The sequence below is a fragment of the Ammospiza nelsoni genome, chromosome 32 (genome assembly GCF_027579445.1).
Source record: "Ammospiza nelsoni isolate bAmmNel1 chromosome 32, bAmmNel1.pri, whole genome shotgun sequence".
Taxonomy (NCBI): domain Eukaryota; kingdom Metazoa; phylum Chordata; class Aves; order Passeriformes; family Passerellidae; genus Ammospiza; species Ammospiza nelsoni.
This window is the reverse complement of record NC_080664.1, coordinates 1,118,682-1,135,109: the sequence shown is the minus strand read 5'-3', so window position 1 is coordinate 1,135,109 and position 16,428 is coordinate 1,118,682. Positions and strand designations below refer to the sequence as shown.

Below are 16,428 nucleotides of genomic sequence, written 5' to 3'. Positions count from 1 at the left end.
CTGCAGCAAAAGCACAATCAAAAGCCAATCTGTAACCAACTCACCTTTAAACTGCACAATTTCTCCATTCTGGGTTTTGGGAAGCCCTTTCAGACACACTTCAGTGGTGAGGGCCAGAGCAATGCCACAGCTCCCCAGCAGGAAACCAATCTGCTGCCCACCAGCATCCTGAGGGAAGAGGGCAAAAGTCACTCCTGCTCAAGGATGACAAAAGTCAGCTTTCCCTTATCAAAATCCAAGGTTTGATATTGCTTTGGGGAATGGGGGAAGGAATAGCAAGGAAAAGAAGAAAACAACCAATTTCCACACAGGATCACAGAATCACAACTGGAGCAATTTGGGCTACTGGGAGGTGTCCCTGCCCTTGGCAAAGGATGGAACTGGATGGTCCCTAAGGTCCCTTCCAACTCAAACCATGCTGTGACCCCATGAAACATGGCCCTGGCAAGATTAAAATGCACTGGATGTGAAATGCAGGGGAAACAGGAGCTCCTGCCCAGCACCCAGGCATGGAGCTCACCCCATCTCCTGGCATTAAAGGAAACCCAGATGCTGCAAAGAGGAATTGAGAGGCAAAAAAAGCAAAACATGTAATTACACTGGGATAACGAGACCTCTCCATCCCCTGGAGCCAATTTCTGTTGCACAATGATAAAATGAGGAGGCTCACTCAGAAACTGATTGGGCAAATACTGGAGAAGTTTTAATTTTGCATTTGGTTGCTATAGCAGTCTGCCACAGCGCAGAGAATGAAATCAAAGCTCTGTGAGTCCCTGAGTGCTCCCTGAGCTCATTGCCACCTGTCAGACCAGCTCCCAGCTCAACTGCCACCTCTCCTGCCATAATGTTTGCCATGACCCCATTGTTTTTGTAACTCTTATGAAATCCCATAGTTTCACACAGCTCTTGACACAGCAATAATATGGCAACAGTGCAAAAATTCTGGTAAGGGTAAAGAAAACACTTTGCTGGGCAAATAATTTCCAAAAAGTGGCTCAATGTCTTCAGGAGCACTGAGCACCTCCATGTCCAGCAAAATCAGAACCCGGCAGAGCTCAGCAAGGCTGGACTGAGCCCTCTCCCATCAGCCAGGGGGAGATCCACACTCTAATCTGTTCTGTATAAATTACTTGCAGTAAGGAAGTGAAGACTGCATCATTTAGGAGAATTGACCATCTCCAGCTGCTCAGCACAGCTCTGATCAATATGTTTTTCCATTTTTAAAAGCCAATCCAAGCTCCCAAAAGTCCTTGTTGGTACAGAGCTGCTCAGGCAGCAGCTGCAGGCTGTGAAATGCTGTCAGAGGCTCTGGCCTGACTTAGTTTCCATCCCAATCACTGCTCCAAGTTCCATCAACGTTACCTTTCTGGTAAGAGGTACCTCTATAGGCACTGGGATCACTTCAGCCAGGAGACAGCCATAAAATGCCACCATGAACATCACGGGGTCGTTGTTGGGATACACCAGGGCTACCTGCAAGCCACAAGTTAACATTTCAAAATCCACATCTAGAGTGACTGAAGCTAGGAAAATTTGGTGTTGTTTCACACTCTTCCTCACACAGAATGTGTGAAATGTGCCTGTGAGGAGCTCAGTGCCCAGGCATGTGAAGGTTCACATAGAGCCAAGACACAAGAAGCTGCTCACAGAGGGGCCAGGACCCCTGAAAAATCACACCAATTTCTGCCCCAAACAGCCTTGTCCTGGGGTCAGAGTCTCACTATGGTGTCAGTGGAAAGTTCCAGCCCCTAAAGCCCTGGTTTTACTCCAGAGAGTCCCAAAGTCCTTACCCTGTCTCCAGGTTTTAACACAGGTTCGTTTTTGGTCCCCAGTTTATTAAGCAGGGTGTAGGCCAGCTTGAGACTTCTGCTCCACAGTTTGCCTGCAAGGCAGAGAACAGAGACTTGCAGAGCTCTGCATCAAGCAGACAAGAGAACAGCTCCCACCTTGGCTTTTTTATTACCTACACTTCCACTGCTCTGTCCACGACCCTGGCAAAGACCAGGAAGGTTTTCACAAGCCCTGTGAGCCCTGTGCTCTCCCCACCGCTGCTCTCTGGCAGCAGCTGAGCAGGGGAGGCTCAACTCACCATATGTGAGGGTATAAACTGGTTTTCCTGTCACATCCAGGGCTGTCAGGCAGGGACACTTGGCCTGAGTGGTTCCCCAGCGCTGCAGAGCTGCTTCCAAGGCAGGAGGCCAATTACAGACCACTCCCAGGGGCTCCCCCTTCACCGGGGTCATCTGGCGGCCCTCGGGCTTGGGCTGGTTGGGGTCGGGCTGGGGAACTGAGAAAATTCAATGTTATTTCCAGAATCTGTTGGTATTTCTAATATAATCCAAGTAAAATAATATTCCCCGTCCTTGCTCATTCGTCACCTGACAGCTCAGCTTGAAATAAGCTGAAAATAAACCTAAAGGAGTGAGGAAAAGCATTTAAAAACCCATTCCATCCCTTTTCCTGGGAAGTCTTGCACAGAACAAGAGATCATGAACTGAGGTTTCTCACAGGATGTTGTTCAAAGGTGTTCAACACATCAGTAAGGAAAGGAACACAGAACTGCAGAAAAGAAAACCTTACAAAATAATGCTGGAATAAAATCACCAGTGAGGACAATCCTTTGGGAAATTAATTAAAGTAGTAAATGAAAGGGGTTTAAAATCTATTTAAATAATTTTTTAAGAAGTTTAGTGTTGAGGAGGTCCCCCTAAGCTCAGTAGAACAGTGAATAACTTCAAATACTGGTTTTGTGTCAGACTTCTCATGGAGGCTGCTGCAAACAGTGAATTTGAGCCAACCTTGAGAACAACACAAAAAGAGCTCAGCTCCCAGAGTACCCAGTTGTAACAAATGTGCATAAAATCACTATTTGTGCTATTACCTTCCACAATTTCTTCAAAATCATCCACAAAGAACTCTTTCAGGGGTGGTCTTTTAGGCCTTTTCAAGGTGTTCAGCAACTGCTGAATTTTTGTGGAGACTCTGCTGCTCACAGGAACACCTGGAGGGAAAGACCAGAGCAATGAGTGCCACATCCAGTCCTTCCCACTCAGCTCCAGGGGTTTGGGGCTCCACCACGTCCCTGGGCACTTCCCAAGCCTGACCACCCCATCCATGAGGAAATCCCTCCAGAATGCCAACACCACAACTGCAGCACAGTAACACCGTAATGCCAACACTAAAAACCATTCTGATTTTGTGAAGAGCTTAAATGAGATAACAACTCAGGAATGACTGAGGGAGCTGGGGGTGTTTAGCCTGGAGAAAAGGAGACTCAGGGGTGGCCTCATCACTCTGTACAACTCCCCGAAAGGTGGCTTTGCTCAGGTGGGGTTGGGCTCTTTCTCCAGGCAGCACTGACACAACCAGAGCACACAACCTCAAGCTGCACCAAGAGAAATACAGGTTGGATATTAGGGAAAAGTTTTTACAGAAAAATGATAAAGTTCTGGAATGGCTGCCCAGGGAGGTGGTGGAGTCACCATCCCTGGGTGTGTTTAACAAAGCCTGGATGTGGCACTGGGGGCCAGGGTTTAGCTGAGATGTTGGGGCTGGGCTGCACTCGATGATTTGAAGGTCTCTTCTGTCAGAGTGATTCTGTGAGATCACCCAGGGCTGGGAGAACAACTGATGTGATTTGAGGCCTCTCTGGACCCTGCTGGCACCCCTGGGTGCCCCAAGGGCTCCGTACCATCTGCAGTGTCCATGAGACTGGAGCGGTTGGATCCCTTGTGCATCCCCTTCACAATCCCAGAGGGAGGGAGGTCGATGGCTGCTGGCCGTGGTGAGGGCGTGGAGGTAGTTGCTGTGACATCTGGAGGGACTGAGAAACTTTCTAGAAAAAGAAGAAAGCTGCTAAATACACCTTTTATTAACACAGTGTCAGTCACCTGTTCCCAATAATCCTAAGGATTGAATGGTTGGATGTATGGGAACCTCATTAAAGCTAAACACACTGATTCCTAAAGGTTCAGCAGCTCTAGGAGAGGCACAGCATCTGCTCTGGAAACCAAAAACCACAAGATTTTATCCATTTCAGGAAAGCGCTTCAGCAAAACAGAATTCCTGTTCTTGGTTTCTAACCTTGAAGCTCAATCTCTTGACATTCAGTACTGTAAAAAAAAATAAATAATTTTTTAAGAGTTTGTGATTCACATGAGCTCTGAAACATCCAAAGTCCAGAACAAATCCCTCCCTCACCTATGCACTGATCTCTCTTGCTAGAATTCTACTATTTAGCTTTTTTTTTGTGAGTGAGGGCTTTTGAAAACAAAACATGTGGGAATTTGACCAAAGCAGATCAGCAAAAATCGTGTTGGGTTTCAATCCCTTCCAGCTGGGTGCTTACAGAGCTTGTCCAGCAGCCACAGAGTAAATCCAATGAATGGTGTGAGCTGGGTCTTACTTCTGCTCCAAGTTGCAAGACACTGTCCTGCCTCTCAGCCAAGGCTGCAACTGCACCCTGCAGGAATTCTCCTGTGAACTGTCTCTTAAATAAGGGATTTTGCAAATGTGGGGTTTCTTTACACAACCCAGCAGGTTCAGTCATCTGATAGGGCAAGAATATTCTATTCTGGCTTAACAGCACCAGCAGCTGTTGCTTACAAAGGAAAAACCAACAATCTGAAACTATGGGTTGGGTTTTACAGATAGTCTGAAGTCAAATCCCAAATAATTCCCACTCACAGGGTTTTGTGATTGATTCTGTGTCGATTTCCCTTTTTCTAAGGAGAAAAAATAACTCATTTCTGCATCCCTTAGGAGACACAGTGGCAAGGGATATTTCTCATGCACTGAATTTCTAAAATCACTGGAAAGGACGTGGATTTGTACAATCCAAACATCTGCAGGACTTTTTATTGCTCTCAAGAGAGACAGATGTACAGAATTGTGTGTGTGAGAGCTCTATTCATTTAAACCAGGTGTTAACAAGGGATGAATGTGGCAAACAGAACCTGACAAAGATTCAAAGCTTCTATTTTGCATGAGACACTAATTAGATTAGACAGTAGATATTCTGGAGGTAAAAAGCTGTGTTACCTTAATTCATTGCAAAAGGTAATGTGGCCTTCTGCATGCTCCAATTAAAAACAGCCTCTCTGCTTCAAAGACATTAATTATATTGACTACATTTTATGGGCAATCTCCTCAGTTTTCCATTTCAGGAAACAATTTGCATCCCAGCAAATAAACAAACAAAAATAACAGCAATAAAAAGATAAATAAGTGAAAGATAAAATCACCAGCACTTCTAAGCACTGCTTGCCCCAACCCAGTTAAGCAGAAGCAGAGAGCACATGAAATACAGACAATGTCCTACGGTGCAGGAATTTCCTCACCAGCAGCTAAAAAGGACAAACATACACAGAGCAAAAACAAACTTGGCCATTTCATACAGAAGCATCAGCAGCAAGGAGCACCTCAGAGCCTCAGAAAACTGAGCCCGGGGTATCCAGATCTGTAGATTTTGCTCCATCTCCTCAGTACCTGGATGCTCTGGTTATTCCTCAGACAGCCACGAAGAGCTGGGCTAAAGCTTTACTCCTCTGACCCTGTTTTTTAATGGCAGGCTCATTTGTTCACACACAGAGCTGGATTTGGTTCTTTTTCTTTCCTGATCTAACACAAACAATAAACCATGGGGGCTCAGAGCAAAATGAGGATGTCAAACACAGCATTTCCCCACTCCACAGGCACAGACACCCCTGAGGGATTCGCCAGGACACAGATGAAAATGCCACTTGCACTGGGCAGCTCTGTACCCACGGGAGCTCCCAAGAGCTGGAGACATAAAGCAACACAGGACACAGAGTTGTGCCTCCTGCTCTGTCCACACTGTCCCTGGAGTCTTCCCTGCTTCCAGAAGCTCCTGCTCCCCACTCTCCCTTTTACAACCACCTCAATCCTCTGAAATTCTTCAGGAAAACAACAACATGAAGGTGCAACTCCAACCAATCCTAGCAAGTTCCATCAACACCAGCTAAACTCTTGCTCTGAATTTCCCTTCTGCAAGGGACAACTCCACCTTTATCAACACAGTCTGCACAATCGAAGCGATTGTTCTGTTGGTAGCCAGCTCCTACCTATTCGAGTATTGGCAAATACATCAGCTAGTGACCCACTGGTCCCTTTGCCTTCTCCATGGGAAAGTGTAGAGGATGCTGATGAGGATGTGGATGACCCCTGAACAGATCGGTTGATCCAAGACTCAGCATTCTGTAAGCTCTGGTGCAATGCAGCAGAGAGAGCAGCTTGGCGCCTGAGCGAGCCCTCGTCCTCGGAGGCGGAAGACGTGTCTGTGTGGAAGCAGAAAGAAAATCTAGCTGCTTAGGGAAAAGCACATGGCACTGAACATGCTCTTTCCAATCACATATCAACAGCACAGGCTTTCACGGGAAGATCTGTTTTCCACATTGGCCAAACCAGAGGTTAAAGCAGCAGAATTGTTGGTGGGAACACACTCACCCCTGTTTGATTCACCTCCTCAGACAACATCCTTCCCCTGGGGTCTCCAAGCCTAGAACTTAACTCTCATTGCTTTTCTGTTCACATTCCATAGTAACAGATGCTGTTTTGCCTAACTCTGGTCATTCTGAACTGGAAAGTGAAGGGTCTGGGTCGTTGTCAAACTGCAAAGTGCCAGGAACCAAGAAAACGCAGGAAACAACTGTGCCAAGGCCACAGCAGAAAATGCTTTTGTCTGGGCTCTAAATGGGGCCCTTTCAATTGCAGAAAACAAACAAAAAGCCCAACCCCAAAACAAAACAGAAATCTACAGCAAGGAACTGCTTCCTGTGTGTCCCAGAGCACAGATAGCTCGGCTGCCCCAAAACTGTGAACTAATTATTTAATTACCATGAAGCAAGCACTCAGTTCTTGAGATGTTGAGTTGTACAGTGCTAAACACAAACACGCAGGTGGCTTTGGCCTAAAATTCAGGTGCACTCAAAGTGATTTTCTGCCTGCACTGGAGTGGTAAATCAAAGTACTAAATCATGTTCTATCACTTGTCAGAGTGGAACAGAGTGAGGAGCTGAGGCAAAGGCTGACTCCAGCCATGCTTGAGTGCTGACCTCAACTGGTGTGACTCCCCCAGCACAGGATGTGCTGCAGTCCTGGACAAGTGAGCACAGAGCTGAGACCCAAGCAGACACCAGGAACATGCATCAGCCCCCCGGGAAAGGAAGGGAAAAAGGAAATGTGATAAAACAGGAAATCAGGAGGAGGAGGAGGAGGAGGAGGAGGAGTGACGTGGCCCAGCAGAGCAGTTTCAGAGCTATGAATTCACCAGGAGATGTGGATTCATAACATTTTGGATGACTTTGTCAATCCAAATGGCTGCGATGCTTCTGCACAATGAGACACAACATAGAAATCACTGCCAAAAACCACACGGACTCGTTTGTCACCAGTGCATCCAGCTGCTGGAAAACAGAGGGTTATTGATCTCTGCTGCACATGCATCGTGACAGACCCTGTGTCACCAGGGATTCTGCTGCAGCCAGCACATGGCAGGGCTGAGACAAGTCCTGCAAGTCTGGAATCCCACCAGACCCCTCTGAGGGCCGTGCCCAGAAACGAACATCACTGCAAACCTTCCTCTTGTGTGCTGAGCATTGACCATTCGTGAAATCAAGATGTGAATTATCCATCAGAATCAAGATGTGAATTATCCTCCGGCCACTTTGAACCACAGAACCATGGAACACCCCGAGCTGGACCCACAAGGACCATCCAAGATCCAAGGCTGGACCCACAAGGACCATCCAAGGACACCCAGGACATCCCCAGGATCCCACCACGTGGTTCTTCAAGAACTCCTGGAAGAGAGGTCACTTCCCAGGCTGAGAGAGGACTGACAGACCCCCTGAAGAGCTGCAACACTGGGAGGGAGCACTGCAGCCCCTGGGTTTGGAAGGTGCATCCCTGGACAGCCCAGCACAGCCTTGGTGTAATAGAATTCGAGGGCTTTTTAATGCAGAAAAGTTGAATTTTTAATGCTACAGCCTATTTTTATATAGTTTTTAAAGTTATTTGGTTTAATTGGCCAGTAACTTTTTTGCTACTCAATTTATTGGTTGGTGTGTATGTGTGTATGTGTTAAGGCTTTTTCTTTCCACAGATGTTTGCATATTTTCTTTAAGGATTCTTACGGGTAGAATTTCCTTCTTTATAGGTGCAAACTGGTCTTTTTAACAAGAATAGATTGTTATGTGCATTGATTTTTATCATTTTTTTACATGGGAACTTAACAGCCTTGCTGTTAGTTTTACTTAAGTGAGGCAGTAGGCTTAAGTTACGATTTTATAAATATATTATAATTATATAGAAATGTAATTATAATGTTTATAATTATTTTATTTATAATAAAATAATTAGTAAATAACAAGATAAAAATAATAAATATATATTTTAAATAGAAATAAAATTTAAATTTTATTTACATTTAAATAAAAATATAGGCGTTTTAAATGTGTAAAAATGAATAAATATTTCTAAATAAATAAAAAATAAATATTTTAAAATAAATAATTTAAAATAAGTTAAAATAAATTGATAATTTAAAATAAATTAAAATAAAGAAATATTTTAAAATAAATAAAAATAAATAAATAATTTAAAATAAATAAATAATTTAAAATAAATTAAAATAAATATCTATTTAATTCTTTTAAAGAAGGTTTTTAGCTATATGGCACAGAGCCTCACCTGGGGGCGTGCAGGCGTCTGCTGGGGACTGGACGAAGGTGGAGCGGCGCTTGGTGGGCATGGGCAGGGCCATCTTCTGCTCCTTGTGCTTGGCCAGCGCCGCCTGGACCGCCTCCGTGTGGATGTCTGCGAGAGGGAAGTGCCTCAGCACCAGCACAGCACCAAGGGGATGCCTCAGCACTGCAGTTTTTTTAGTTTTCAAACCCTGCGCTGGGTCAGTGCACAGCTCTGAGCTCCATGTACAGTGCAGTTAACTGGCTTCACGTTTTAGTGAGGTAAAACATCCCCTCTGGGCCTGTGATCCAAGGGCACCTTCAGGTCACAAGAAATATGAACAAAAGTGAAGTTCCACCCAGGGAACTCCTGTCCCTTCCCTTACCAGATCGGTAACGTTCATCTCTGGCTCCCCCTGAGCGAGCTCGGTGGAATTTGGATGAGGATGAGGAGGATGATGCTGAGGCTGGAGCTGCAGATGGAACGGGCATCTGAGGTTTGGATTCCTTCTGTACTGCTGGATCAACCCCTGGAAAACAGGGAGAGGGAAAGAAAAGGAGATTTTTTGGACCACACTCTTCCCTTCTCCCATGACAGGGCTGTGGATGTCACAAAGCTGGTTTGTCACTCAGTGTCCCAGTGAGCAGCTTGTTATTGACTGGAAAAAAAAACAATAATAAACCAGCAGAAAGAGCCTTTGCTGTTCCCACTAACCACAAACCCAAGGAGATCTCCAGTTGTCTGGTTCTGGCTTTCAGCATGTCCAGTGCGTGGCTTTTCATCCAGGAAAAGTTTGTTTATCCCGTTAAAACAGGAAGGAAAATAGATAATCTGATAAGCAGTATAATTTTACATAATTCAGAAAGAGCAAATTGGAATTGTTGCTACTGGAGGTTCAATTCTAAAATGAATCTGTGTGTCAGAGGGAAGTTTTGAAAACTACAACCCAGAGGTCACCCAGCTGTAATTTCCTCCAGGCTGTCACCTGGAGTCATGCAAAACCAAGAGCAACTGTGTCATCTGTATGTGCTGCTTTGGAATTCTCACAAACTACCAAAGGACCAGAGAAATGGAGAGGAAACCACAAATCCTGAGCTTCCAATCCAGTCACACCACTTTTGAGGTGTGTGGGGTTGGGTAAACAACTTCAGGTGAACGCTTGGAGCTCAGGGACTGACAATAACAGCAAATCACCCTGAGCTAGCTGCAGGAATCTCCACAGGATTGCACAATTCTTCAGGCTGGAAAAGCTTCAAGACCATTGAGTCCAACTGTGCTCCATCCCCACCCTGTCACCAGCCCAGAGCTCTGAGTGCCACCTGCAGCCCTTCCTTGGACACCTCCAGGGATGGGCACTCCAAACCTGCCTTGGCAGCTCCAATTCCTGATCTTCCTTTCCATGGGGAAATTCCTGCTGATGTCCAACCCAAACCCCCTGACCCATCCTCCTGTGTGAGTGAAAATTCCCCCCTGAGCCTCCTTTTCTCCAGGCTGAGCCCCCCCACCTCCCTCAGGAGTTCCCCAGCCCCTTCCCCATCTCTGTGCCCATATCCCAGCCCCTCAGTATCCCTCTTGTAGAAAGACTTTTTTTTAAATTCCTCATCTTGATAACCAGTTTAACATCTTTGTAGCATTTATTGCCTTCACCAAACTCAGCCCAGTTTTATTTTGATCCAAAACCAACACGACTTCACAGACCAAACAGAAAAGCTTCATGTTTTCTGATCACTCGAGTATTTACAAAGTCAGGCACCCACTAGATGTCAGCAGCAGATTTAACAGTATTTAAAATGAATTATTAAATTCATATTCAGTTCTCTTTCGTAAGTCTTGTAAAAGCCTCTCATCTCTCCGTGGGGCATCACAGGGCAAACATGACATTCCAGTTAGGAAGGGATCAGAGGTGGCTCTAAGTGACATGACACACAGAGAACAAGCTCTTTGTTTCAATATTTTGCTCTGACATAATAACATGTTCCAGTGGCCTCACAAAGCGTTCAGACACAGAGGAGGAAAGAGTGTAAATCACTGATGGTTACACAACAAAGCAGCACAAGGCAAGCCTGGCAGGTGACAGGTGATTTATTTAGAGCTCCCTTCAGAATAATCCTGCTACAGCTGCACTTTCTGCTGGCAGAAACATGACAAATATGACAGAGAGATGAAAAATGAATTCTTTTAGATTGGCTTTGAAGGATGCCATGGATTTGTTGACTGTCTTTAGCTTCTAATGAGAATTGACTGCTTTGTGATCCCTGTGTTTTGGTGAAGGGCCAACGATTTAGAGATTCAGAGGCTGAACCATTAGAAGATCAACAAGGATAAATGTTTGCATGAATAACAAGGAGAACAAGTGCCACATGCACAAGGGAGCAGCTGCAAACCTGTAACTCCACTGTCTGCAAACAGAATGGAGCAGCAGTGCTGGGGCTGGACTGGCTATTCCTTGAAGATGTTTTATTTCAAGCTACATACCCATAAAAACATGGAAATAACCAACTTGAGCCTGCAGGGTTTCCAGGGCAGCCTGAACACTCTCCCAGAACCCAGGGACACCTGATCCAACTCCATGGGCTTCATTTGCTGTGCTTGCTGCTGACCCTTATCATGGAGAACTGCCTGGAATTAGGGACTTCATATTTTGGGATCTGCAGATTGCAGAGACTTTAGGAGTTAGCAGCTAGATGGACCTTAATGGATACTGCACCAGGAAAAAATGCATCTTTAGGTAATTAACAGTGCTGCCTTAACTCCTGAGGCCATGTGAATGGAGAATCTCCTAAATGATCCTGCTGACATGCCCTGACATGTCACCCCCCTCCCTTCCTCTCATTTCACATCCATGGAATGGAGACACTCCATCAGCCAACACCAGCCCAGGGCTCACAGAAATGGCACGAAATGCCAGCCAGCACTAAGTATTTTGTTGTTGTTTTGTTGTTGTTGCTGTTGCGGACTAAATGAATTTTCTTCTCATTACCAAGGTGACCTGATTCTGAATCCCTCACGCATGACTTCCACGGGGATTTTACAACAGGAGATTCCCAGACACTGGGGCAGCTGGGTGTGAGATGGATAAAAAGCTGCAGAGCTGGGCCGGAAGGGCAATCAAACCTCTGGGTTAATTGGTGACCTCCCTCATCCTTCTGCCTGGACCTCAGCTCCACTGGCAGCTCTCACAATTAACAGAGCACAGCCCAGCCTTGCCAAACACTCTTTTCCCCCTCCTAATTAAACATTTTCTGAGACAAATCAAACGTGCACAGTGCCAGGGCTGGGGCCAGGATTGTATCATCTTCAGACTCCAGAATACTCAGGACAAAAGCAGGGCTGCCAAGAGTTCCTGAACTACCCAAGGATTGCCCATTTCCTCCTCAGGCTCGAGATCTCCACTGGCACAAATGCTAGCCTGAGGACTGTAAAACCTGCTCAACAAATACCTACTTATCAAGACGGATTAGTCATGTGGATATTAGTTTTTGGTTTCTTTAAGTAACAGAAATAGATTTGATAAATAGGCAGGAACCAAGTCTCTGAGATTCTCATCACATCCTGCTCCAGGGAGCCCTCAGCACTTGGAGAGCTGTTTGCAACAAAATCTCCATTTTGAAGGCTAAATTACATTTTTGCTTGCCTTGCTCCCTTCAGCTCAGACAGAACACACTGTAAAAAACCCAACCTCAAAAAGCCCCACCTTGAGATCAATAAACAACCAAATCCAACCTGAGAACGACCTAGAGAGCAGGAACTGGGCAGTGGTTTGGGGTGGGAGAGTCAGGAAGTTGCCACATGACAACTTTATTTCCCCCATCAAGTGCCTGAAGGGAGCTGCTGTCATTTTCCTCCGGTCCCGTGGTGTTGATGGGCAATAAATGCACTTTGAGCTTTTACTCTTTATCAATGTTTTTTTGGCAGTAGACCAGGCTCAGTAAATTCCAGTAGGTCCATTCAGGACTCTCTGTCATAGCCAGTCACTGCCTGAAATCAGAAGCAGACACATCAGTTTTTAATGGCTGAACATCTCAGGATATCAGTAACAATTATTCCACGTAAGCCCCAAAATAATGATTAGACACACATTCAGCCACGTCCTTCAGTTTACAATTAAATGTAATTATCCCACATACAACCAGCTGAGCTGCTCTGGATCTCTGAACCAAAGGAAATTGGACCCAAAGGAGGTGACTTCAGCTACTCTGGCAAAATAAAGAAACAAATTATAAAAATGCTAATGTTCCTCCAACAAGGCACTAAAAAGGACAGAGCACAGATATTTTGGAGAATGTTTCCAGAATGGTTCTTGAGGACCTTCATGATTGATCCAGAGCCCTTGAGGAGCCACGGGAGTGGGAGGTGATTCCAGCCAAAACAAGGACCTACCTTGGGTTTGTGGAACATACGGAGCCAGCAGCTTTGCTCTCTTCTTCTCATACCCCTTCTGTGTGATGTCCCCTAAAAACAAACAAAAAAACCTCATTTAATCACATTGGAATTTTGCAATTTGAGGTCTGCCTGCTTTTTTTTTCTGTGCCATTAAGGTTTCACCTGAACACAGCTGAAGAAAACCTGAAACTCAATAAATCCGAGCACATTAAGATTTCAAAGCTCCATATTACAGAACTTCTGCAGTTTCCCTTGGGATCAGAGACCTACACTATCCACAATTTAAATGCAATAACTTGGATCACAGCAGCTATCTAAACGGAATATCAAAGCAGTGAAAAACTAAAAAGGGAAACTGGGAGTGCATGAAAATCTTCTGTAACCACAAAAAACAACTTATGTGAACAAAGTGGGATAATTCCCAACCCAAAGGGTGAAGGGGAAGTGCAAACTCAGCCTCATCTTCAACTAATCAAACAGCAAACAAAGTGAGTCCACTGCAGCAGCTGCTTAGGGGATCTCCACAAACTGAGGCAAGGGTGGACATGATCCAGGTGCCAGGGAATCACCACCCTCACAGGGAGGAATTTCTTCCATATATGTCAAATAAACTTCCCCTCTTTCAGTGTGAACCCATTCCCCCAGTCCTGTCACTGCAGTTGCTGGTGAATTCTCCTTTTCCAGCTTCCCTGTGGCCCTTTCAGACACTGGAAGGAGCTGTGAAGTCTCCACACCACCTTCTCTTCTCCATGCTGAAGGTTCCCAACTCTCCCAGCTGTCTCCATAAGGCAGGTGCTCCAGTCCCTTTTTATCAACCTCGTGTTCTCCTCTGGACCTGCTCCAACAGCTCCACATCCTTCTGATTGCGGGGGCCCCAAAACTGGACAGAAAGATCCAGGTGGGCTGAGCAGAGGGGGAGAATCCCCTCTGGAGTGATTATTATTAGAGTGATTACTCTAGAGACCAGAATAAGCATTTGTAAACTTTTCCCTCTTTTAAAAAACTAATCTGTCTGATCCTGGAGATGCACCATCTGGCTGCTGCCTTTTGTTTTAATTTCTCACATTACATCAGAACCACAAGAAAGACTGGAACCTTGGAAGGATTAAAACAAACAGCCCTGCAGCGTTTCAAGCCTCTTCACAGAGCCTGCCATACTCACAACCTCCCATCTCCCAGAAATGGGGAGCCATCAAACACACAGCACTAAGAAAACAGAATTATTTGCTATCAAGCTAAAATCAAGCCACAGTTACACGATGACAAGAAGTGAGGGAGCACAAACAGGATGTTTTCTTTGCTGTGAGCCCAAAAGGAGAGGGAGCAGCCTCAGCCCCAGAGCAGATCTGGCTGTGGGGTTTGCCCTGAACAGGACCCTCCTGCCAGTCCCCTCCACAGCACAAAAGGGGATTACAGGCTTCAGGCTCTAAGCCTCCCAACTCCACCAATGTCTGCTAAAACATTCCAGCTAAGTGCCCAGTTTGGTTCCAAAGGTGATTTGTGGAATGCCTGGAAAGGGAATGGACTCCACTCCTCAAATGCCAGAGGCACTTCAGACTCTGAGACCAGCACTCCAGAGCTGGGGTGGGACTCGGTGCCTTCAGACTGACAGAGGTTTAGATAAGATATTGGGGAGAAACTCCTCCCTGTGAGGGTGCTGAGGCACAGGGTGCCCAGAGAAGCTGGGGATGCCCAATCTCTGCAAGTGTCCAAGGCCAGGCTGGCAGGGCTTGGAGCAACCTGGGATAGTGGAAAGTGTCCCTGCCAAGGCAGGGGGTGGAACAGGATGAGCTTTTCCAACCCAAACCATTCCATGATTCCATCCTTCTCTGACTCGTGCTGCTCAGGGCAGGGTGTGCATCTGCACACAGAATTTTATCTCACTCCTCCAACACTATGTTTGAGTCAGGGCCCAACAAGCCCAAACAAATCCAGCAGCTGAAAGGGAGAATGTCCACGATGCACTGAAACGCCAAGCAAAGCAGTAATTCAGTGCCTGGCTGCAGTGCAGAGCTCAGGTGACACTCAGGGACGTGCAGGGACAGGGACACGTCCAGCTGAGCTCCTGTGTGCCCAAGGACTGTGTGCTGAGAGACTGCAGGGGCCTCAACACCCGCCAGCTTGGCCTCCACTTCCAGAGGCAGTTTTCAGAGAATTGTGGAGTGTCCTGAGCTGGAAGAGACCCCAAGGTTCATCCAGTGCATCTCCTGGCCCTGCACAGACACCCCAACAATCCCACCCTGGGCATGCCTGGAGCAGCTCCTGCAGCTCTGGCAGCCTCAGGGCTGTGCCCATTCCCTGGGCAGCCTGGGCAGTGCCCAGCACCCTCTGGCACAAGAATCCTCTCCTGATTTCCCTGCCCTGGCAGAGCTGCAGTGGTTCCCTGGTGTCCTGTCCCTGGTCACAGGGAGCAGAGATGGGAGCTGCCCCTCGGGATGAAGCTGCAGCCCCCAAGGAGTCTCCCCTCAGTCTCTTGTCCAGCTGAACAGACCCAGAGCCCTCCTCAGACCCTCCCCAATCCTCTGACCCTGCTTTGGACCCTCTCCAACACATTCAGATGATTTTGAAACGCTGGAGTGAGGCCACCCCAGCCCAGAGCAGAGTGTGACCATCCCCATCCTCAGCTGGCCAGTGACACTGGCCCTGGTGGCCCTCAGGACAAGGTGACCCTTTGGGCTCTGGCAATGTCCATTTGGGAGGCATCCAGGGCATGGGCACTGCAGGACAGCACAGGTACACACAAAGGGGAGGGATTTCTCCTTACAAGCCAACCCACAGGTTGGTTCAGAGCTTGTTTTTCTGTGATTAATTTCTCCACAGGATTTAATTGTACTCTTCACATTGGTGGTTACACATTACATATAATGAAACATTTGCCACAGAAAATTGGTGGAATTAATAAGGAATACAACACATACAAATAATGCAAGTTCATTATGAACAAATACCAGAACTTTAGGTAGTACCAGCACCCCATTCTGTTTCACATGCTGGGAAGCAGAGAATTCTCTCTAATTACTTGTTCCACACTAATATCCCACCAATAAAACAAACCCATTCACACTGGAATGGAAGCAGTATGGTTTCCCAGGATTGATTTGGAAATCTGAAGCCAAGGTGAGATCCTCCTGAGAAACAAGAAGCTAACTCAGGCCACAACACCACCTGCAACCTCAACTGCCACGTGGGGCACATGATTGATATAATTGTTGTAAAAAGGATTCTCTGAGCATAAGCCAATAAAAAATAAAGCCTAATGCTATTTGGCAAAAGCAGGGAAGTTCCAAGAAGAAATATTCAAGCAATAAATATAATAAAGCTGATAGATTTCTGGGACTCCCT

At 46.2% G+C, this 16,428-nt stretch overlaps 1 protein-coding gene across 4 annotated transcripts in view; it reads right to left on the bottom strand.

Moving 5' to 3' along the window:
* Positions 1 to 16,428, bottom strand: part of DIP2B (disco interacting protein 2 homolog B) — a 62,100-nt gene that overhangs the window by 22,138 nt on the left and 23,534 nt on the right. For 2 of the 4 annotated variants that reach the window (XR_009420274.1, XM_059491215.1), the window contains exons 2-11: positions 13,084 to 13,155; positions 9,089 to 9,232; positions 8,710 to 8,835; positions 6,084 to 6,296; positions 3,692 to 3,835; positions 2,882 to 3,001; positions 2,090 to 2,287; positions 1,791 to 1,882; positions 1,363 to 1,473; positions 45 to 168 (exon numbers count right to left, since the gene is read on the bottom strand). Coding sequence is in view for 3 of the 4 variants with exons in the window: in XM_059491215.1 (XP_059347198.1) it covers positions 45 to 168; positions 1,363 to 1,473; positions 1,791 to 1,882; positions 2,090 to 2,287; positions 2,882 to 3,001; positions 3,692 to 3,835; positions 6,084 to 6,296; positions 8,710 to 8,835; positions 9,089 to 9,232; positions 13,084 to 13,155 (1,344 nt within the window). In the remaining variant the exon portion in view is untranslated. Of the gene's footprint in view, positions 1 to 44; positions 169 to 1,362; positions 1,474 to 1,790; positions 1,883 to 2,089; positions 2,288 to 2,881; positions 3,002 to 3,691; positions 3,836 to 6,083; positions 6,297 to 6,465; positions 6,559 to 8,709; positions 8,836 to 9,088; positions 9,233 to 13,083; positions 13,156 to 16,428 lie in introns of those variants that run through there. The other 2 variants (XM_059491216.1, XM_059491217.1) reach the window with 2 other exon arrangements.